At 47.7% G+C, this 25,077-nt stretch overlaps 1 protein-coding gene across 1 annotated transcript in view; it reads right to left on the minus strand.

Annotated features, from left to right (window-relative positions):
• Positions 1-20,292, minus strand: part of LOC135827707 (bone morphogenetic protein 2-like) — a 33,784-nt gene extending 13,492 nt beyond the window's left edge. Inside the window, exon 1 of the mRNA XM_065340161.1 lies at positions 18,723-20,292. Coding sequence (XP_065196233.1) covers positions 18,723-19,071 — 349 coding nt within the window. The 5' untranslated portion in view covers positions 19,072-20,292. The remainder of the gene's footprint in view (positions 1-18,722) is intronic.
• Between the last annotated feature and the right edge of the window lie 4,785 nt (positions 20,293-25,077).

Consider the following 25,077-nt stretch of genomic DNA (forward strand, 5'->3'; position numbering starts at 1 on the left):
GTCTTGCTCTTTTGTGTAAATTAAACCTTGGCTCTCCATCTGAGTAAAAAATAAAAATAATTATAAGGATAGTGTCAATAGTACCATTGGCTTCCTGCGGCGCTACGCACCTTGTACAGGACCATACCGTACTGTTTTCTCAGGGAGGTTTCCGGAGGATTATTATGTTCGCTGGAGTTTTCTTTGTCAGCTTACCTGGTGGATATGTGCTTTTCAACCCAATTCTAATACAGTAAAACCTGGTGTAAGCGACCTCTGGGTTTAGCGACCACCTGCTCTTACCGACCGTTTTTTCCCCTGCACGGACAGTTCTGCATAGAAACTTTGGGACCTGGTTCTAAAGACCACCTGGCTTTAACGACCGCTTTTGCTTGTACCGTAGGGGGGTCGCTTAAACCAGGTTTTACTGTAAACAAACAAAAAAACCGTAGATCAGCACGTGGGAATGCAGCAGTCCTCGCCTCACTCAACCTCGAGTCACTAACATCTGTTGTCTTCCCCTTGCTTAAGTGGCCAATAGCCAGCTCTCATTGAGCCCATTGCAATTAATGCAGACACGAAACACAGTGTTCAATGAACGTTGAATTCTTGGGCATGTTGATTTCACACGTGCACGAACACTCCCCTATGACCACAACACATCAAGTCGACCATAATTTAAGGTTAAGTGTATCGACTGAAGCTACGATTAGGTAGACACCTCTGCACCACGATGTCAATACAATGAAGCATTACGCAGAGTGATGTTACAATACTCCAGACCCGCAGCTTGTTAATAGATCTCCTTCAGGAAGCTGTTACCTCTCCGAGACTCTCTCTCGCCCAGTATGGATGGAGTGTGCTGCTCGCCCCATACGTTCACTAATGTTGTCAAACTCGGCTAAGAGTCCCCACTCGGCACATATTCTAATTAATCTGTTTAGAGTTGATAATGTAGTGCTGGGATGTGTAAGAAGGTACGTTTGCAAGATGACGAGTGCCATTGAACATATGGTCAAATTCTGCAAACAGATTGAAGTTTGAGTAATTTGCTCCATCGGCCCAAGTGAAGCAGCTCACTTCGACGGTCGTCTGCGAACAGGTGTGCATAGGACAGAATCGTGCAGATTCCAGAACACACGATATACGTGCGACAACATACCAATAGGTTTGCAGTACATGTACTGCCTTCGGAACCACCATGGTTTCACGTGGGTACAGGTGGCTGCCCTAGGAGTACATAATATGTACTTGTACAAGGAGCAAATTAGGTGTTGAGTTCAGCAGCTATACCTCTCTTTCTTGCTCTCTCTCTCTCTCTCTCTCTCTCTCTCTCTCTCTCTTTCTCTTGCTCGCTCGCTCTCGCTCTCGCTCTCTATCTATCTAACTATCTATCTACATAAGTGGGTATACCCAGGTTTCAACAGTGCTCAACACCACAGGGGTATCTATCTATCTATCTTTGTCTCCGTTTCTCTATCTCTCTTTCTCCACCTCTCCCTCAATCTCCCGCGTTATGCATCTACCTCTACTGCACAGCCAGGACATATTACTAGTCATTCACAGTGACACCATGTGGCCTATCTTGTTCAGTAACTGTATGTTACTACAAGCAAGGTTAAGAATGCATGTGAAGTAAAACAAAAACTCAGAGTTGCGACACAGCTTCCAATCTCTCTTGTGAGTAAAATAAAAAAATACATAAACACACGCTTTGGTGCGCGCGAAACCCAGCCAGACTGACGGCGTGTCGAACACAAAGGGTAAGCACACCTTACTGAAAAGGATCAAGTGCTTGCTATGTGGAACACCATCTCCTTTCAAGTTACAGGAGATAAACGCTGAGATGGTCGCACACTTTGGTCCCCAATATGGCTGCGATGTGCCTTCCCTGAGCGGACGGCCAGAGTGACAGCGCAGCACTTGTGGCTGATAATCCTCTCCAGCCCTGAGACTGGGCGATATGGCTGATTAGCGTCTAATTCCAGCTCTGACGTAGGCGTGGGGCTTCCTGGAGATGGAAGCCATTGAATACAGCTAACTGGAAAAGACGTGGGGACGGTTTAGAATGCGCCCACGCAAGCACTAATAATAATAATAATTCGCGGGATTCGCGTTGGCATCGCTTGAATGTTCAGAAACACACAAACTAGCCTTCGCTTCCGCAGGCCACCACTATGCCTATGCCTTGCACACCTTAGTGGCGAATGCAGACCTCACAAGTGAGTCAGGGGAGAGTAGGTGAGTCTCTCAACCAATCGGGCGTGTAACGGCCCATAACCCTGTAAACTGCATCCTTGTTACCCTCACTCCGAGCTGTGAGTACCCAGTTGACCGTGGGTGTCGGCGCAGTTCACCACACATAAAAAGTCTTTACTCACGTAAAAAGTCTTTACACGCTCCCTGCTACCAGCGCGGGTCTCGAACTCGGGACCTCATGATTCGCAGGCAAGCCTGCAAACCAATCGGCCATATGCGTTGGTCAACGCAAGCACTACCGAAGCGGAAACGAGTCGCCAAGCTCGGTACTATTTCAGGATTTGGTGCCAGGCCAAAGTTGCTATTACAACGAGGCCCTTAATGTAAACACAGCACAGAGCCATCGTGTCACCCGCCTGATAACGTCACTTTTGTAACCCGTCGCTGGTGATATTAAATATAGCCGTAAAGTTATATAATGGAGTATCGCAAATCGGTGTTGTGTTGTGTTTGTCTCCAAAGTACGTGCCGTATTCAAGAAGACACAAAGAATTCCTACTAGTAATACAGGTTGGCGACTAGAGAATGGCTGGCCATTCCTCTCGTGACGTGTTAATTACCTGTGTCACATGCAATCGAAGATCGGACCGACCCAATTCGATCCGAAAATACACACACAGTGGACATAGAAAACAAACTACAACTGATCAACGAGAATATTGTAATCTATTTTTTACTTCTGTTTTGGGAAGCTCTATCCCCGTGTCCCGGTCCGGGGCATTGGGCATGGTTTGTGCAGTGTCGGTCCGGGTGCTGAGCGCTGTTTTAACAGCGGGAGTCTTCTACGTTCTGGATGTACATGTAGAGTCAACTTCGCTAATAACGACTGCGGATATAACGACAATTCGCTAATAACGACTGCGGATATAACGACAATTCGCGAATAACGACAGAATTTTCAATTGTTCATGTCCAGAGCAAAGTCCCATCTAACTGTAACACATAGAATGAGACTTCGGGTATAACGACACTTCGTGAATAAGGACACTTTTCTGATGCCCCGCCGCGAGTGTCGTTATAAGCGAAGTTGACTGTATTCAAGGTAATAATGTACAGTCGTGCATAACTGTAGAGTCGTGCACATCGATAGCCATGGTGGGAAATTCTTCATCGTACCTTGACGGCCACGGACACGCACATTTCAAAACATCGCTGGTTGTAAAGTGGCTTGGAATCCAGAACACGTTCCCAAAGTGCTTTCTGGCTGCAGCAGTGGTCATGTTCACAAGGGTTATGACATACATGTAGAGCAGCAGACCTGGTCTGGATCCTGCTCGCCATTGGGATCGTGGATAACAGGTTTCATACATGTACAGTGGAACCTGTCTAAGACGACCGCTCATGGGATCTTCAAAACGTGGTCTCTGTTACCAGGTGGTCTCCTTATACAGGGTCATTTGACTGGAAATAGCATCCCTTGGTCCGGGTCACGGTGGTCTTCTAAGACAGGTGGTCGCCTTGACAGGTTTACTGTAGAATGACTACGTACATGTGCATGACTAGACCATGCCAGACATACACAACAAGGTGTTAGAACGGACACGAAACGCCCTCGCACGCAAACATTCCGTCTGTCGTGATCCAGTGGAGCAGCAACGAAAGGCGATACCATCACCACTGATGCGAGACTAGTGGACGTCAAACCGCAGGTTAGACTCGACAATGTCATTGTACTGCGCCGCTGACCACCCAGTCTGCTGTTCTGGCTTCAAACGAACAGATGGTTCTCCACATCTGCGACTGCCCTGGGCTTGAAAAAAGAATGCCAAATATTCTCCAGAGACTGCATTGAATTCGGAATGTTATGGTTGCTTGCATTCTAGCATTCATTTATCGAAAGGCGCTTTCAAAAGACCACACTGTAGTCGGAATTTGGGGTCTCTTGTTGCCACAAACATGTACATGTAGCGTGCATCCATTTGTCGAAAGGTCCTTTCACCATGTCAACCGTTCAAGGTGTTTCGCGCAGTTCCACACATCTACAACAACAAGTGTTGCAGTTGTCATTCATTTTACGGGAAGAACACGGATCCACGGAGCGACGCTCAGCCTTTGATCACGTGTCATCAGCAACAGCCAATCAGCTACATGTACATGTAGGTCCGTACACTGGATGATGTTCATCAACACTCAAGATTGCATGGCCACATGTACATTTATATAATTATGTATGGACACCAATCATCTCCTTGTCTAGGACAGTCCTACAAGAAGCATTGCTAGAGCGAAACAATGAGGATTTATGCAACTCTTGGCCCGTGCTGGTGCCATCCACCCAGATAATGTTATTAACTATTGTTTTTTTGGAGAGCTCGCGGAGCGCCTTTGTTTACCCACCATCCGTAGACAGGTTTCCAAAACCTCTACGAAGCGTTCAAGTACTGCCGCACACCTACATGCGGAATGTACTGCTGCCGGTCGCGCGTCGATTCATGCAAGACTAGCAGATGATATCGACAGCAGGCCAAACAAGAACTTGAAGGAAGCCGAGGTACGAAACAGAAAATCAAAAAAATCTTGATGAAGGTACATTTTTGTCCTTTTCAACTCCTCAAACTGCTAGTAGTGCACAATGCATCACGCTTATGCCTTCGTTCCACGTGGCACCTTTCTCATCCGCAGAGCTGCTGAAGCCCGGCGTTGGCTCCGAGATCACTGAAGGCGGCTTATAGGTAAATGTGTCCAGCAAATGTGTTTTTTTTTGTTTTTTTTTAATCACATTGCACATACATGTACCTACGGAAGAAGGGGAGAGAAAACGAAGACGAAACAAAAAAGACAACAATGGGTGTGTAGGCGCTACGTCCAGCATTATTTTGACGAGGCCCCAGGTACATGTACATGTGGATCCCATACCGAAGCATTCTAGAATTTAATCTCAGGTGGTAGTCTACAAAGTACGGGAGGCTGCATGCGACGGTCACGACACTAGATTTTTTGACATTATACTAGCAATCACTGCAGCGGTCGTTAGTAGAGGCACTTCAAGCAGTTTTTTTCCATGGCAAGCACCTTGCTTCAAGTCAACAACCTTTCTATGCCTTTTTTGCGCCTATCTTTTTCAGTGGACGTGTACGTGAGCTGCCATGGCTGACACGCTGTAATAAGCACTGGTTGGGAGCTGCTTGATCAGAGGCAAAAGCAATCTGTTGTGTTCATGATTGCTGACTGAGACTGACATCCTCACACACAGACTGACACAGTGGTGCCCTCGGCCGTGCAAATAATATTTGCAATATCGGCACGTGTTTGACTGTACCGTGATCAAAAGGTCGGCTACAGTGCCGCCACGGGTCAGCTCTCTTGGAGTAGCGCCTCCGGGAATGGGAAAGTCCCCATGATTAGTCCCTTCTTCCGAGCTGTAATACAATACGCTTCGCTACTGTTACTTCTCGTAGAAGGGCATGATCCTGAAAGCCAACAACAGGGACGGGCAGTAGATTTGTCATGCAGGTTTACCACAAGCGTTAATGGCTGACAACCTACAACTCTTTCTCTCTCTCTCTCTCTCACTCTCTCTATCTCTCTCTCTCTCTCTCTCTCTCTCTCTCTCTCTCTCTCTCTCTCTCTCTCTCTCTCTCTCTCTCTCTCTCTCTCTCTCTCTCTCTCTCTCTCTCTCTCTCTCTCTCTCTCTCTCTCTCTCTCTCTCTCTCTCTCTCTCTCTCTCTCTCTCTCTCTCTCTCTCTCTCTCTCTCTCCCTCTCGCTTTCTCACACTCCCCCCCCCCCGTCTCTCTACCACCGGACAAGACATCCAGGTTCAGCTTGCCTCCAACCGAACACACCCGTTAAACACGCATGACATGCCGCAAGGTGCACAACGACAGAGAGGATCTCGAGTTGGGATGTGCACGTACATGCACGGTGCCTTAGCTGACTGGTGTGTGAGGTAGTAGCTGATACTTATGCAAATACTAGACTGGGAGCTAGTCATGTTTTCTCTATCATCAAAAACAAACAATGCCACCAAGAGTACAAATTCCTGCGGAGGCACAACGTACTAGTATGCATGAGTGAGTAGAGTAACACGACCGCTTAATAGCACACTGCACTGTAGTATCCCTATGCGAGAGTACGAGTACAAACATGACTCGGCTTATTGCCCATTTCATGGCTAGTAAACACTCAGTCGCAGCACACATGTACGTATAGCTATCATGATCTGGCAGATTGTCGCAGACATGAATGCAAGCCCGCTTTATCAGCTCCGTCGATCTTTATTCAACGACAACAACTTGTTTTTGGGAATGCTGGAACCTGGGGTGTACCTCACCGAACACAGGACCCCTACACGACTGGGCATCAGCGACGTAAACGTGTCCTCCAGTGATAACTATTCCTGTCATCGGAAAAGTGGAATTATTTCAAGATTTTTGTCATCGAGACATTTACGGGAACATCACATGCCAAATAGAGATAAGTGCTGGACGTAGTTGTAACAGCGCACCACAAACATGTCTACAGCTTCAATCACTAGTAGTAGATCTACTGGTACATGCACGTGATTATAGCCGCACCTGGCACTCGTGTACCCCTACTTACTTTTTCTGATCCACAGTGCTGGCAACTGAAATCCGACCCCTGACATCACATCATGATATCACATGCTCACATCGCAAAGACCCAACATGCGCGTTAAGACAGGATAGCGAAACTACGAAACAGGGACTGCAAGAATGTGACCTCATCGCTCAGGGGTCGGATTTCAGTTGCCTGCAGTGAACGTGTAATTCGTTTTCACTGCGTTCATACTCAGCTACAAGCCAGGCAAAAACAATCAAGCCTACATATTGAGTGAAACTTCAGTAGAACATACTCCGGATAGAACGTACTTTTCCACGTTATTTCGAATGTAATAATAATTATTATACTTCTTTTAGGATCAAGGCTGTGGGTATACTGTGCCAGTCATTGGAGGTTGGCTAAAGAGCAGTGATGGCTAAAGGTCCCTTGAGCGGTCGTCTTAGACAGGTTTCACTGTATCTGTCTTTGGATGGTGGCCAATTCCTAGGTACATGCTGCTGTGGAAAGGCAGACCAGACCACCTGCTGATTGAGTTGAAGACCATGGGACATGATTATGCTCCTTGGGGAATTATCCAGCAACGTCTGGCATCATTGCTGTGAGTGGGGGAATCATGGCAAGCCTTGCACCTCTGCATGGCGTTTTTGCTGTTGCTGCTGCTGATGATATTGGGTGATGACAGGCACTAATGGCCGTCATGTCACAATGTCAGGTTTCTTTCCGCGAATAGCTACGGCTGTTAGTGGAGAGACGTGCAGAGAGAGAGGTTCTCCAATGGGGTGAATTGCTGGCAGCATTCTTTTGGAACATGGTCTTGGCGTTACAATGGCCACCATGCTGAGCGCGAAGAGAGTGTAAAGGACAATGGTGGCTGGGGAAGGCTTGAGGTGACGTGCTGAAGGCAGCCACTAACGTTCGTGTCGCCACAGCATGATCTACTTGGGTTCGGAGTGACCACGCTCAATGCACAGGCAGCACGGCAACATTTCACCCATCATCAGTATCAACTTCATCGTGAGCACACGGCTGTGTCCAGTCACTCTACAGCACAATGCTATGATTGCCACGCTCACAACAATGGTGTCAGGCGTTGCTGGATGATTCGCCAACTGGGGCACAGTCATGCACCATGCATGGTTCTCAACTTGATCAGTAGGTGGTCTGTGGAGTTGTGGGGCTCCCTGAGGAAAGCGAAAATTTTCGTTTCCGTAATTATGACGTCAGCAAACCATAGAAATTTACAATGTACTGTATATCCCACATTGCATTGATGTTCATCTATTGCGTGTAACAGTACAATCACTGTGCGAGGTTTCAAGGAGAACACTCCATCCAATTGCTGTGAACAGGTGCTCCAGGAATGGGCTTCAACTGAGTTTCTCCACAATGTAGATTTTGCAGTTTTCCATGCTGAAGTCGAAATTTCAATCCTGATTCATAGACTTTGGCCAGGCTAAACACGGCCCAATGTGTGGAGTTCCAGGCCCTAAATCCGCATTACGGAAAATTTGAGCCCAACTTCGGCCGAGCTACTAAAGTAAATGGTTTCCGAACGCAGGTACCACGAGTACATAGCCACTGAAATTCCTACGCAAAGGCCAAACAACAGAGACTTTCTGTAGCTTTGAATGTGGTGTTGAAAAACACGCACGTGTGTGGCTTTCCGCGAAACTCAGAGTAACAGGAAGACTATTGGTCTCTGCTGTTCTGCGTAGGTAATTAAATTAACCAATGCCACGTTGCCTGGGTCACATCATTCACGGAAATGAGCCAATAAAAAATAAATAAATAAAGTAAATTATCGTGTCCGTTCCCGAAGGGAACTCACGACGGCCGCTAACACCCGGTAAACCCTAGCGGCAGATGCAGCGCCTAACGGTGGGGGTGAGTGGATACGTCTCACAACCACTGGCACAAGTGCCGAGAACGACCCCATTAGCTGCATCCATGAGCCAATCAGCTTTGCTAATCGAGTTTGGTTACTACTAATGCAAACAGGTGTCAGTCTTTTTTTCCTTTCTTTTTAGACATGTGGAGACAAGCACAACACAATACACCGGGGATGTAGGGACGACGTGCCCATATACAGGGAGCAACTCGACCGACCAGAGGTCTCGGCGTTAGCGTTGCAACCTGGCATCGAAAACGCGTGATGGCTGATGTTCGAGTTGCACTGAGGGTACGGCTGGTGTCCATGGCTACAGCGGAGGACAATAACTGGGGAATAACAGAGCAAGCACTTCACGTTGCAGAGGTTAGACTAAGTTTCTGCTGTTCTTTGGATAGCAGGTGAGGGCCAGTCAAGTGTTTTGTATTTGTATTTATGGATTCTCGACAGGCCTTGGCCTAAATCGATGGAGTCTCCGTGTTGAAACACGTTGGCGGGAAATCCGTACGAGCTCCAGTGTTGAGAGCAACCAACACCCAGTCGACCAGTTGCTGTACTGCCGAAATACAAACACATTCACTTCATTTCCATGTCGAACATGAACCATCCTCTCCAAAGTCTTTTTTAAGATAGTCCAGAGACTGCCCAGAAACTCTTTCCTAACAGTTAGCTCTTTCGTTGGCGAATGACGTCATGACTACTCCACGACTGCTCCAACGGCAATGTCTTGTTGAGTGCAATGCACAATATCCTGCGCAATAATATCATAGGCTTACACGTGAAGGTTACAAGGCACTTGTGCAGGCCTAAGGGTTCACACTCAACCAAACGTTCGAACACTGGAGGAGTGGAGAATGGCGGTGGCTTAGCTGGCTCGCTTCGGCGGCAACTGTTTCAGCGCGTGGTAAGTTTATCTCTCAAGCCTGATCCGGATGATCATTGTGGTATCGTAACTGCATTATTGGCTTACACTGCAATTCACACTAGCTTCTCATGCACTCTTGATGGTTCATCTTCCAGGATCCGCTGAAGCAACATGAAGACCACTACATTAACGCCGGGCAGATATACAATGTAGTTGTAATTGTTTGGGTACTCAATTAAAAAAAAATTAAAAAATGTAGTTGTAAGTTCAATCAGGGTGTGACATACGCCCACATATGCCTTGTGCTGCACTGCTCCCGCATTTGTGGCAGACTACATGATTGTACTGGTAAGTAGTATGTGTGCGCGCCGTCTGCAGCCAGAGATCGTCTGCGGAAAGTGCGTTTAGTAACCACGTTCCAAGTGTCCCAGCATGGTTTGAAAGTAGGCGAATTTGCGAGCCAGATACACTGTCCTAGCACTGAGTGCCACTACAGTATCTGAGTCTTGATTGCATAATATTAATACCAGTACACGGACAAACGTACTTTGGAGTATGGACTCGGACCGCACGGAGCGCGGACACCCTATGCAACCAAGTAGCAGATGTAACCGCAACGAGAAACTACTGCTGACTGCCCACCATATGCATTCATGTCAGACGGAACAAATGTCAAGCGAAAATAGACCACAACAATTAAACTACACCTGCTTGTCGCTGCAAATCATTCCAAGTGTGAAGCGAACAACACGAAACGTTGTTGTTGGTCCCAGCGAAAGGAAGTTATGGATAATGATGCCCGCTATTGCACGAATATTACGTCATTGGGCATCCGGCATCGCAACATCCAATTGCCAGTTTCGCGGTTACCCAAACGTGCTTCATCTCCTGCCTTATCGCAATATCGGGTTCATTCAGCAGTAAGCGTGCGTGGATCAATAGATGAGAAATCACGCTAAATACGTGTACTACTAGTAGAAACAAAACCACCTCTTGAGTCTCGATAATATTGATTATTTGTTGAGCGCACGCGTCACTGACGGACTCGCGAGGAATGCCATTCTGGTACTCCGCTACTCTTGTTTGCACGTCTACATCGATACAGCCACCAGTGGCCACAGCCCCTGATCGGAAGATGATGGGATTACGAGGGAACATCATGCTCGGGATCCGCTGGCGACAGATCAGATTCGCCTCGATGAGTGGCCGCTTGAAAACTGTCCAAGACGGAGATGACTTAAATAATTATTATTTCACGCGTATAGACCTCTTGAAAACTCAACTTTACTTCGCAGACATAAATAAGCCCTTTACTAACCGTGGGCAAGAGGGCAGTTTTCAAGATCACAAGAAAGCGGAAATGCGCAAGTGAATGGAGCCTTCGAAGAAGTTTGCTGCTTCGATCTGCTTCTTTTTATCCGAATTCATTTTTTTTAAGAGACGCACCGATAGGCACATTGGGCTAGCATGGGGTGAGTGAGATGGTGCTGGTGGGGGCTGCCATGCTCCACCGACCAGAGGTCTCGGCATCTTCAAATGGCAAGGCGCACCAAATTTGGGAGGAAAGCATAAGCATGAGGGGAAGAAAGCACAGAAGAAAACGGCTTTCAACATTCCAAGCAGAAGGGTTCTCTCCTGGCACGCGAGGCATCCTTCTGGATTCGGTTTCAGCTTGATTGGAAAGAAACACGCTGGCCGCTGAACAATGGGATACGCTGACGTGTCGCTAAGCACGACGTTTCACAACATCCTAGAGAAGGTTTACACATGGAGCCAGTCACAACGAGGCGCGGTTCCTGAACTAACTGATATTATTTCCGCGAGGACCAAGACCATACCTGGCAACCATCCCGATTTGGCCGGGACCGTCTCAGTATGGAGGGTGGTAATAGGGACCCAAAAGTGCATCTGTCGCATGCGTCACAGCTACATTTCGTGTATATTTTCATAGCTTGGTACATAATTATTTATGTCATTGTCCCAATCTGGTTTGCAAAGGGTGGCAGGTATAAATGACAAGAGCGATGCTTCCTGTCAGAAGCATAGGAATGCCGACATGCATGGCAGAGGTGCTGCAAGTGAAAAATGGTGATATTCGATACTGATTGAGCTCTGTCACGCTGCGTATTGGTTTAGTGATGCGCTCAACTGTGGTATGTAAGTACATGTACGACAGAGAACTATCTGTCAGTCTAACTCTTAGTGGTGGTCGCACACTGACACACACCGTGTACATCACTCCAGGGAAAGAAGCCGCATAGGTGAGCATGGTACTCTTGGTATTAAAAGATTGTCACAGGAAAACCTTTTTAAATACATGTAGAACCAACAACATGTTCTCTGATGATAATGATGTGATGTGGTGATTTATTTATTTATTTCATTTTATTTCACTCAATTCGTGGTCCAATTAATTGGCAGATATGCATGATTACATGGGATCGTGTACTTAGAATGTATTCGCAGCTTATTTTATTGGAATTTGTTTAATTGTCTCCTCGTCGATTCCTAATCTTTTTGTAATAATTCTGTTGATCGCAATTCTAATTTTTTTTCTTAATTTTTTTCTTGGTTGTGCTAATATTAGCCGGTCTAGCCTTAGTCCAATGACACCCAGCACGACATACATCTTTTTTTGTCTGTTCACCAATGGCCAATCCACTCTAATTTTGTGTCAGATTTTATCTGATCAGATCATATCCTATTGGTGCATAACGTTCTGCAAGGATGTTAGGAAATGCACTTCTAAACATCTCATTGGTCAGGTACATTCGGTTTTTCAACTGGGTTCTTTTTCCCGCAGCTCTATCTGTAACGTACTCAGTTACCTTCGGTGACTTCTTTCACTTTTGCCTTTTCCTCCTCCCTCCCCATTACTATTATTTTTTATTTTGTCATGTCGCTCACATGTCGCTCACATGTCGCTCACATGTCTAAAAGGAGGCGCAATCGCCTGTTTGTGTTGCGACTTTAAAAAAATTCAACAACAACAGCAACATCTAGTGCCTCTTATTTGTATTTGTATTTATGGATTCTCCACAGGCCTTAGCCTAAATCGAGGGTGTCTCCGTAGTCACGTCTTTCAACATGCCTGTAGTGTCGCCATCAGATACACAGATACACAGACATATCATATTACTGTAGCACAGACGATCAGATGGGCTTATGGAAGGACCCTCTAGTTGATCTCACCTAGTAGATGCATACTCTGCGAAGATATACGCTGGCATAGTATGGACATTGTGCGGGGCACGGGGGGGGGGGGGGGGTGCGTTGTCCGATATTGAAGAACAGTGTATGTTCAGATCAGAAGTATTTCGGATACTAAGTCTCTACAGCCTCTTTTACGGGCAAAATAAGCAGAATGAAAATGACGTTATATCCAGGGTATGTAGGGTTGACCGGGTGTTAGCGGCCGCCATGAGTTCCCTTCGGAAACGAACACGATAATTTACTCTCCTTTTTTACTTTTTATATGTAGCCTGATGATTGCACTTTAAGTAGCAGAAAACAAACCTTGATGGACCTTGTTATTCTGTATCCAGGGTATATTATTTACAGTGAGGGCTGCGTCCCACCCGCCTATGTGGATTCACAGGAAGTGTGAGTTACGAAGTCTGAAGAGAATGTTGAACGATCTCTGCTGGGATGACGACTACACCGTAGCTCAGTGGTTAGAGCATTGCTAGCTACAAGCGAGGGTCCCTGGTTCGAGTCTTGGTGGTGACGGTCAATTTTTTCTTCAGACTTTTCCCGTTTGTGTATTTCCCTCAAACTAGTCAAGGTATATTATTCTGACCTATTTCACTGATCGTAACATTCTACCTCATGTAGTCCTTGCCTTCGCCTGCTGTTTACCTAAAGATGTTATTCCGCAGTGACAGCACTGTAGCTGGGGTGGGTGCATGTATGACGTAATGGCTGGGTGCATGTATGACGTAATGGCTGAGTGCATGTATGACGTAATGGCTGAGTGCATGTATGACGTAATGGCTGGGTGCATGCATGACGTAATGGCTGGGTGCATGTATGACATAACGGTAGAATTACACAACAGCTGTACAAAGGCGTTTTTTTTTTAGGGCGTTTTTGTTGCCATGAACCTCTGGGGAAGTCGGTTGTTCCAACGTGGAACACACACTTCCTGCCAAACTTGACACTTGTTCCTCATTGGAATAACTAACTTCATCACTAATACCGCCGAAGTCGCAACTTCTAAGTTCTGAGTTACAACAAAAAGCCCTACGTTCCTTTGTGTGCCTATTGTGTCCCGGCAGTACTGTAGCAGGCTAAGGTGCATTGCCTCACCAATGGTAGAACTATACAGTCACAGGACATATCCGTCACAGTCACAAGCTTGTTGTCTGCTCTGAGCACAGGCCGAGACACTGTCCCGACATTGCATAGCTTGTCGTCATGGTGACAATGCACGTGCAGTGTGACTGGAGCAATTTGAATTCGGAACAGGGGTATGAGACAGGGACTAGACTGTGGGAGAAGTGAAGGAAAGCCTTGTTATCAGTATACATTTCTGTACACAATACATACAATTTAAAAATACTTATTAGTGTTTTAGAGCACTCCATTTCTTGCTTTTTTTAAACATGATTGTGGTCTTTCCATCATACAGAGGTCCCATTGAGTACACTCCCTCTAAAGAATACGAAATACACTAAAACCGAGTACAGCTAATCCTGTTGATCACGATTCTTAAACTGATGTCGCTCTTTCAGGTGCTCTAAAAATGCTAAGTACAGTTACCAATACAAGATTTAACCAGAAAACAATGCTTGGAGGAAGGCAGAAAGACGTATGGACAAACACACACAGAGGCAAACGGATGGACAGACAGACAGACAGACAGACAGATAGACAGACAGACAGACATATCAAGCATTTGCCAAGACACAGACAGACAGACTAATCCAAATCTATCATGTCAAGGGCTAGGTTGTTTTGTCTCTCCTGGAGATCTTAGCTTCACAGAGGGTGCAGCACATCCGTGATAAGCGAGTGGAGAAGAAAAGCAGAGTGTTTTTGTGTCAGTGATATGTCGCGTAGTGTCTACTATGCTAGACGGGTAAACGATGGATGTTTGAGGTTGGTGGCATACCTCTAGGATGTGGAGAGCTCGGTTTGGCTGTGCCTTACGCTGGCGGTGAATTTTATTTCCATTTTACATTGGTAGCTGGTCTAAGGGTGTTATTGCATGGGTTGCTGGTCTAAGGGTGTTATTGCATGGGTTGCTGGCAATAACACCCCACATGATTAAACACGGTTCAGTTCAAACCGGGCCACGCAGAAGCAGTTTACGTTCAGTCCCGCTACACCAGAGCCTATTGAACGTCGCCTATGAGTAGACCAATATACATAACCACATTAGGCGGTGAACAAGCATACATGTGTGTACCCACCGCATCGGCCCTCACGTTCTCCCATTAAGATATTCTACTGTGATGTTAACGGCAAATCTCATTTGCTCACATTATGTCTGTGAACTATGCAAGGTGCTTTTTCAGAGTAGAGCATCAACTCTGAGAGCAGCGTGTTCTGGACGAGCAACGCATCAAGATATCAGGCGGCAGCTTTCTGCTGCTCACCTGAGTGTATCCTCCGCTTGCTAAAGCTGAGCACGGCCTCCATACAATCATTACGCATTAGAATTGTGGCTTGCGGATCACTTTCATAAGTTATCGGAACTTCAACTAAAACCACGCCAGAAAGGTACATTCAAGCTTATGCCTGCAATCGCTTGAACTTTTCAATTACATTCAATTCATTGCATTTCCTGAGATCTGCGACAGCTCTTGTATTAATTGTTCGTATCTGGCAAGTAAAGCAGACCATGATCACTGGTACCTCAAGTAGGATGCGTGTTGTTTACGGGAGAAGAAATTTCCTAAGGGTGTGGGCGGTGGCTCATAACTGTGTGAGCAGGAAGAAACCTGATACAAGTATAATTACGATAAGCATGGCAATGCAGAACGGTTACGGGCTCACGAGAAGGCAGGCTGGGATTTCACCCACTACAGTATGTCAACAGCGGTGTGTGTCGTAACTCAACTAAACAACCGTAGACTCTGACACTACTATAGCACGTACGTGTTTACTGGAATGTGTCTTTCTAACAAACCAGTTAAATACTGGAATTTGGTAATTGTTTTGTCCTGTTCGGTTTTGGCATTCTGTATCACAATTCATGGTTTTCCGGAACTTTTCCCAAATACAGGTACTTCTGGTGAGTGCATACTCTGACACGCTGTACCTTTCCTTAGCACGTATAGTCAACTTTGCGTATAACGACACTCGACGGGCATCAGAAAAGTTTCCTTATTCGCGAAGTGTCCTCATACCTACCCGAAGTCTCATTATATGTGTTACAGTTAGATGGGACTTTGCTCTGAGCATGGAATGTCTGTCGTTATTCGCGAACTGTCGTTATATCCGCAGTCGTTATTAGCAAAGTTGACTGTACTCTCGTATATTAACGTATCGGCTACTATTGCCTAGAACGGATATTGCTCGGCGCACGCGTGAATTTAACCATACCGAAGAGTGTTTTGGATAAGAAGAACCTGGCAGACTAAGCACACTGTACTTCCACCCGGGGAGGGGGGGGGGGCTTGTCTAACTTACACTGTACTTACACCCGGGGGGCTTGTCTGAGTTCCACCAAATGCGAAGAATAGGAAGAGCGGAGGCTACAGCGTTGATCCCATGCACGTTCTTCGGAGGCCAACCATGCGGTAGTGCACCAACTGTGGTTTGTTCGGAGCAAGTTACTCCACGTCGGTGTTTTGAACTGTGTTCGCTACAGTATGCTCGTAGCAGATCTGGCGATAGTGGACTCCTTCCAGACCACTTTGCAATATCTCTGGACATCTTGTTGTGATCGAAATACCTGACTTCAGCTCAGTTATAGAGGCGAAGGCAATGGGGGAGAGGAGATGAGGTCTTTCCTCACTATGTCAAGCTCATCGACACTGGATCTCCTACCATCCCCTTGCTACCGCCTCACAGTTAGAACTGACCATCGACTACTGCATCTACTTGGTACGTTTTCCACCGCCTACTCCAGAAACTTGTGGCCAGGCACAAGGGGTACATGGATGTGGCTAATGGGGTTTTCTGCACTTGTGCCAACGGTTGTGAGACTTATCCATCATCCCACCGTCAGGCGCTGTATCTGCCACTGGGTTTACTGGGTGGTAGCGGCCGTCGTGAGTTCACACTCGGCAACGGACACGATAATTAATTTACTTTCTAGTTTTATACTCCCCAGGATCCTGGGTTTTGCAGGGCACTCACTGCTTGTCACACGCTGCGCCATGTCGCAACATGCAACCAACCAAACTTAGATCTATGCCTGGGCTTCATTGGTTTTGTTTTGCATCTGCAGAGACATTTCTGTGATGTCCACCATAATTGTTGGATGCAGCGGACAAGATTTTTCGATCTGTGACCGCTTTGGTGGGGCTGATCTACTCATCTCCCACCGCTTGAGGAGCTGCATCTACACCTTGATTCTTCAGGGTGGTGGCGTTCCTACGGACATGAACATCTCGGTCTCTAGCCGAGTCTCTCGTGAACCTTGAATTTTCACCTTAATAATAATTATTGAAACTCTCTTTTGTGCAAATAGAGAACTCTTTTAAAAGATGACTGATCGATGTTATTTTTGTAGTGCCTAAACGACCTTTTCCGGCCAAATATTGCCACTAGCAGGTGATTGTGGAGCAGTACCTAGGAAGTAATGTTGCTCAGGCGGAGTGCATTTGCAACACTTTATCTGTGCTGCGTCGACTGGATATTTGTTTAGTGCGAGCAGTGCACCTTATCCAACATTCATCATCATCATCTGCGTTGCCGAAAAAATAATTATAGTAAAATAAAATAATAAAATAATATGAAACTCGGATGTTGAGCCATAAATAAATGTAAAAGAGAAAAGGACATATGGATACGAGTTTAGAGTAACTCTCCATCACTGTAACATGATACTATATACAGTCAGAAAGTGCAATAACTAGGCACAAAACTGACAGAGTACTGAGACATTCGACGTCCTGACACCTAACTTTAACACATCTCCGTAGCGCTAACCGACAGCCTTCCAACTTGGAAGGTTCAAGGTTATGGAAAGACCAAAGAGGGGAAGGCAAGCGCAACGAAAACGAGCAAAAGCTACAGTCCCAACGGAACAAAGAATGTCGATTGTTACTGGACGATGACGAGACCAGTACAATATTTGACAAAGCGGTCTAACTGTATATAGTATCATGTTACAGTGATGGAGAGTTACTCTAAACTCGTATCCATATGTCCTTTTCTCTTTTACATATAAATAAAATACTTCGGAAGTAATAAACAGCATTATGCAGCTGTGTAGGTGTGTGTAATTGTTGTAATAAGAAGTACTTTGGATGCTGCCTACACTTTCCTTGTCCCTGTTGGCCTTAGGACACTTTCCCTGGTCGCCATGGCGGTAGGTTTTATCAGGGTGTGACTGTTCATCACCGTTTGGGCTGACAAACCTTGTTGTTGGTCACTATCCATTTCCACTGGTACCACGTTCCTCACCTCTACAATTCCACAAGGAGTGTTCCAGCACTGCTTGCATAATCATCAGGATACTCCGCCTGACACTGACTGTGACAGTGCGGGAACCATCTAGGCCGCCAAGTGATATGCCGGCATTTTTTTGAGCATTTTCGGTACAATCCGCGAACCCAGCACTTTGGGCTCGTGATGCAGCATTTTGGGGGAAACGGAGCACTTGGCCGTTGTGTATCAAAATTGAGAGAAGAAAAACTTCCCAAACAAGAACGTCACTTCCACATTCCGTGGGTTAGCTACTTGTTGAGTAGTTTATGAATTGTTTACCATGGCAGACTCGAGCAAGTCTCTTATTGAGTATTTTCTGACTCCCTGGTTTTGGCGGCGTGTGCTGAGGATTACAAAAATGTGAGCATTTTCCGAGCATTTTCGGCAAGGTTTAAGAGAATTTCCCAAAAGCATTTCGGCAAAGTTTCGGGCATATTACACCGGGCCCTAGAACCATCCATCCATACTACTACACTGGTCACTAGCTAGTTAGCATAATTTATTCAAGTCACGTGATGCGCAGCACAAACACATTATTAATTATATTATGCTGATAATGTGACGGGCAGGCGCCGCTGTACAAACCCACTGCCAAATAAACTTACCTGCGTAGGGATGCGAGCGAAGCACGTTGAAGCCGCCGCGGCGAATGTTCGTCTCGTGTCGCGGCCGACTCGCGTTGGTGACGAGCTGCTGCAGCTTGCGACGGAGCACGTCCGGGATAGCCGACATGTTGCTGCGCGACGGATATCTCATCGCCTCCATGCGACTCACGTCCGTTTCAATGATCTCGCCCAGGACCATGGAAGCTCGGTGGTGCGACAGTCGGCCACTGCCATTCCTAGCCGCGTCCACTGACCCGAAAGTTTGTGCCACAATCAGGGCACAGAAGAACAGCGCTCCGACAATGGAACACGCCGTGCTCCTAGCATTCCCATCAGCTTCCCGGGCCATATTGCTGCACGAATCGAGAAAACAAGAACGGATGCGTGGACGATTTTCCGCCTGGTGTCAGAATGGTGACTTGTCTGACACTCGCCGTGATCGATATAGAGTGATCTGCCACCGTCACACACTACGCTGACGGGATGGCGGCTTGAAGTAGTGAAGTGTGACTGGTCGCAGACGAGTAGTCCAATGCGGAGTGAACCCTGGGCCTAGCACTGTCTGTCCGTAGAGATGACCGAGAGTGAGGATGGCGCTGATTGACAACGTCTGGTAGCAGATTTGATAATCCAACTCGTTCACACCTTCGCACCTAGCAGCTCTTCAATCGCAAGTAACCCGCTAACATCACTCAGGAACGCTTGGGATACAATAGCCGCTGAAATATACTCGTCTTGGAGTGACGCTGAATGGTCAATATGCTGCAGCGTATTTTCCTAGTTTTCTGCCCGGCAAAACTGACAGCTCCTGGCGTCAGCTGGACGATGAACGGGGCACACCACGCAGCGCGGTTCCTCTCGTAGCACGCTCCGTTTGGACAGCGTGGGCAATGCCGGATGACACGGACTCCTTGGTGGCGTGCGATCTCCACGGAGCGTGTTTTCCAAGAGCGACAGCAAAACAAACGAAAGCTCCGACAGGGAGACTGAAATGCACTGTTTGAACCAAAAAGGAAGCAGCTATTTCCGGATGGCGAAGAAGAAAATTTTGTACAGGCCGCTAGCCGATCAGAGCTATATGTGTCGCTGGAAACGACCAAAAAACAAATCCTCCGCCGCCTTCCGGGGGACCAAAACGTCGTGAGCGGTTTGATGCATGGGAGAGGGTGGAGTGCCTCTGCAGCTGCTAGCTATGCGGCACCTACGCGTAGTATGTAAAGACGTCATACTTGCCCGCTTCAATGAGCTGCGGACTGTTGTTTTTCCAGCATGGCTGCGACGCAGAGCCCCTGTGCTGGCTGGCGCTGCATTTTTGAGGCAGGATGTTGTGCGTCGGGTGGTGCTGTAGACGATATACAAACTCTGTGGATCTACTACTGCCACAGCTCCTGAAGATGGAGCACGCAACGACAGATGACTAACAAGATCAAGGCCAATGTAATATCTCTCAACACGGAGTGTATAGAGCTAGTTGGAGATGTGGGGAGCAGAGTGTGTGCTGGGACATGGCCCATTCACGTACACAGCCACTAGCACTGTGCCAATTGCCTCACCCTTCTCTCACCGTCTCAAAATGCGCCGGCAGACTTCGACTACAGAGAGTGAGTGACTGCGTGTGTGCGAATTCGATTTGGTCACCAGCACGCCGATCCGAGCACGCAACCGACCTGCACTCAGGATCATCAACACACGGCCATGCTGCCAGCAACCGTGCATGTCCGACGCGGCCGTCTAGCGTACAGCAGATCCGCATGGCTGTTGCGAAATGTCACACGCAATGCGAGCGAAGGCCTTGTGCCAGCACGTCGCACTCGAGAAGCGCCTCATTCCCGCTGAGTTTTCAATGGAGCACTCGAGCGGCAAGTGTCGGCTGGATTTCAGGAAAACATCAGCATTTCCATTGGTCCAGAAAAGCTCATAAGACTGATACCGTGTAGTGTAGATCTAGACTACAGACAGTAGAGAATTCCAATCACGAAAAAGCAGTGCAGTGGTGGAGCATGGAAGCACTCTCGAAGATCAAGAATCGTCTGATGAATCTTGTGGTAATGGTGGTTATCAATACGTGCACGGTCGACGGTCGTCGATGCTTCCTCCGCACGCCGAGTTTCGTACACTATGCACACCTTTCACCCAAGTATTATGCACACAAGGCGATCGTATCATAGGGATGGGCGGAAGCCCACCGTGGTGAAGTCATCTGGGATGTGTCGACGTTGTCCGAACAATGGCCAGGCGGGTTACATGCGTATGCTGTTGTAATCAACTCCTCGAGGTCCGGAATGCCGAGGTTACATGGTCACACGGAGGTCTTACGGACGGGCACGGAATCAAGGCAGACACACTATAGTTATGTGTCTGAGTGTAGCAGCAAAAGGAGAGTAAAGTTCCCACGTTCGCGTTACCACCGGCTATGCAATTGCGTTGAAGAACACAACCAGCTTAGGACCTTAGGAAGTAATAGTTTCGCTTGTGGCAGGCCACCACCATATCTGGTATATCCAGGTGGCAGATGCAGCGCCTTGTAGTGGCGAGGGTGAGGTGGTAAGTCTCGCAAACCGTGCAGCAGTGCGTTGCGCACTCTGATTTCACAGCAACAATCCAACATTATTGCTATCATTACAATCACTAGACATGACAGTCGTGCTTTGGGCTGTGAAAGAGGCCAACATATTCGACACACACGCACACGCACCCATGCTGGATTTCTGAAAGATATGGAATGCTCCGTGGTGGACAGGCTACAGTTTGGACACTGTTCAAGACGTGGAATGCCCATAGAATGATGATGACTCGAGTGGAGGCCATTTTAGAGCCGATCCCATGACGCCAGTCGCTTTCTACCTCCCGCCATGCCACATAATTGTTGATGCTGCTGCTTTTTGCCTTGTTTGTACGGTTCGAGTAAACAATACGTGTCACTATTGTCACTGCAGGAGGGCTATCCATCAAACGGAAATCCGTGGAGAGTGGCGGTGAGGGAACATTCCTCGCAATGGGCGGCTCCATGTTTGCCCATTTGTGCGATTCGGTGGAGAAAATTCAAGAAAGCAGGTCGGACTGAAAGATTAATCCCGGAAGATAACCATGGGGAGTGTGATCGAAGCATGACAAGGTTGCGTCGCAGACTGACTACCGTAGTAGAGTCTACAGCACGTGAGGTCGGGTCGTGCTAGCACCCGCCGTTTCAGGCATCTTTTCTGCGCTTAGCAGTACCTAAACGCTGCGTCACTGCAGCGGATGGCATGATATTATTGTAGAGACAGACACCAGTAGTAGGCAGTACGGAAAAGAAGAACGGGCCGAGCCTTACTCCTTGACTTTGGCATGGATTATTTGCAGGTTGCGGTTCGCCCTTCTTCGCTCGGCTATCACGTCTCTCCGAGAACACTGGCCCCCAAGCAGAGTTGCAGTGGAGTAGCTCAACCCTCATCAAGTGAACCGATGGCTGCTGAACGCAATCTGCTTTTGTGAACGTTTGCTGCATGTGCATAGCACTCGGACAAACATGTTAGGTACTTTCGTCTTTGTTCTTATCATGAATTTCATGTCTTGCTGATGCCGTTAATTTTGCCCGTAAAACAGAGTAGGGACCGGCGGATTCTGCTCGAAAAGGTGGCAGATTCTGCTCGAAAAGCAGTGAAATTGGCCGAACCATACAAACCTTATGGCGGACAATTCCTCGAATTCTGCTCCATTTCTTTATCCACATACCAAACATGCATGAAACTTACCACAAAAAGTACCGAATTCTGCCAATTTTTCTGCCGGCAGAATCCGCCGGACCCTAAAACAGAGACACAAGTAGATCTACTCCATGCGTAACACCTAGCAAAAGCCGCCAGTCGCCGCGTAGTGTATGTACTTGAACGCACTGGAGGACTAGGGAGACGTATGGACGACTCCCTGCTCAAGACATTGCCATGAGGGGTTAGCATAAGCAATGTTCAGAGCAGGGAGTAATAACATAGTCCTCCGAGTCCTCCCTGGTTCAGAATCTTTCAATAACATTTTCTTTAAAGGCCTCTTTTACGGGCAAATTAACACAATGGTTTAAAATGCAATAAATCATACACTGGAGAAGAAATCAGAAAAATGCATGTGTAAAATAGAGAATTTCAAACCCAAACCAAAAATAACTTTCATAACAGGCTGAAAACGAGACACAGTAAAATCTGTTACTAAAGACCACCGTGACTAGCGACCAGCCTGGTACTACAGATCACTTTGCCAGGCACGGACGGTCTCACATTAGAGAGGTTGTGACTAACGACCACCCCTTGAGGCCAAAGAAAGCGGCCTTTAATGGCAGTTAGTTAGTTAGACACCGAACAATCATAATGTGAGACTGTCCGTGCCTGGCCTAGTCTAAAATGGGTTTATAATGAGTGACGTTTATCATAGCTTTGTATGCAGATATAACAATTTTCACCCTCTCTAGATTTATTTCATTTGCTTTTTCTTTGATACATATGGTGGTAAAGACACACCTGGCAATATGGCGGTAAACACACGCCTGCCCACACACGCTCTCTAGGCTGCAAAGTTCTGGCACAGAGCTCTCCTTCTCACCACCACCATCAGTTCGCGCCTGGCGCCTGGTCGATGCATGGTTGGTGGTATCCGGCATAGCAGGCTGGTACATCAAGTAGCGCATGGCACATAGAAGATGACACAATCAAATTTCAAACTTTGGAGCAGGGTGCAGGTTTTCGCGCTCTGAGGGTCCCACAGTTTCTCGCCAGGAACACCGGCATCAGGCCGGCCTGGTTTCAAACATTAGGATTTAGGTATTAGTTTGTAGTAGTAGTAGAAAACTAGGTAGGCATCTGATAGCGTTGGGTCACCTCCGCCATGCCTCCAACTAAATCTGCCATTCGTGGACTGGCGGATTCCGAGGTAAAGCTGTTGTGCTCCCTCCCCGGGATCGAGTCGTCGGTAGTAGATGTGATGAAGACGTTAGCAGCATTGGTAACGGAGTCCGCAGACCGCGAAGAACGACTGAATAACAGAATTGACGACTTATCGAGGCAAATTGCAGGGCTGAACGAGGAGGTTGTCGCCCTCAGGGAGTCCGCCATTGCTTCTCCTCGGCCTGCCACAGCTGACGAACCCCAGAGAACTCGTACTCCGCAGAGTCGACGGCGTACCCGTACGCGCAAGGGCCAGGCCCAGGATGCCACGCGGGACCAGTCCCAGGATGCCACGCGGGCCACGACTGATGAGGGCGACGTGCAGCATGCTGGCCAGCGCAACTTGGAGCTGGAGGACGACGACAACGAGCCCCAGACCCTGGACATCATTGCTGACGACAGCTGGCAATTAGTTGCACAGGAACCCCCCAGGGCCAAGAAAACAGTAATCTTTGTGGGCAACCTAGGTACAAACTGCTCTGAAGAGAGCATCAAAACTTTCGTGAAGCGGCGCGCTGAGTCAGTGGGATCAACGGCCAGTGTTCACAACAGCAGCATCCACACAACGCAGACGGGAAAGGTGTCAGCTAGGATTTGTATAGATGCCACAGACCTGAGCCTCGTGACAACTCCGGACTTCTGGCCAAGGCCTCTATACGCCCGGCCATGGGAGTACCGAGACCGCCCGAAGCCCAATCGACAACACCCTGCCGGTGCTGCGAGAGGTGACCCTACACTGGATGGTGCTGACAGCGCTGACAGCGACAGCACGGCATCTGCTGGCACCCCGCAATGATCAGTGGAGCTCCGCCGCTCCGCTGGCTGGTGACCAATGCATTTGGCCTCACCAACAAGCTGGGAGAGCTGCAGCATGCACTGCTCAACGATAACGTCGACATAGCGGTTATCACAGAAACGAAGTTCTCGACCCAGACCGTAGCCTCTGAGACAATATTTCCAGGATACTCGCCTCCCATCCGACGTGACCGGGATGCATTTGGTGGCGGCATTGCTGTATGGGTGAAGTCCGGCCTCCCAGTAGTGCACCTCGACCAGATTCCCACTGATGACCACGAAGTCCTCTGGCTCGCCGTGAGTCTTTCCACACAACAATCTGTTGTTATCGGTGCCTTGTATCGGCCTGGATCCTGTGCGGACAACGACACCTGTCTGATTGAGTATCTTGGACCTGCACTAGACGTGGCCCGCACTCACGGCACTCACATAGTGCTAGCTGGGGATTTTAATGTCCATCACGAGACTTGGCTCTGCAGCAGCAAAACAACTGTAGCTGGAGAGGCCTTAGAAGAATTGTGTGCTGAGCATCAACTCCACCAGCATGTCTTGCAGCCTACTAGGGGTCTGAACACCCTGGACCTCATCCTCTCCAACATGCCCGTTCCTATCGACACCACTGTCAAAGCGCCACTTGGTCGCTCTGA

The sequence above is a fragment of the Sycon ciliatum genome, chromosome 11 (genome assembly GCF_964019385.1).
Source record: "Sycon ciliatum chromosome 11, ocSycCili1.1, whole genome shotgun sequence".
Lineage (NCBI taxonomy): Eukaryota > Metazoa > Porifera > Calcarea > Leucosolenida > Sycettidae > Sycon > Sycon ciliatum.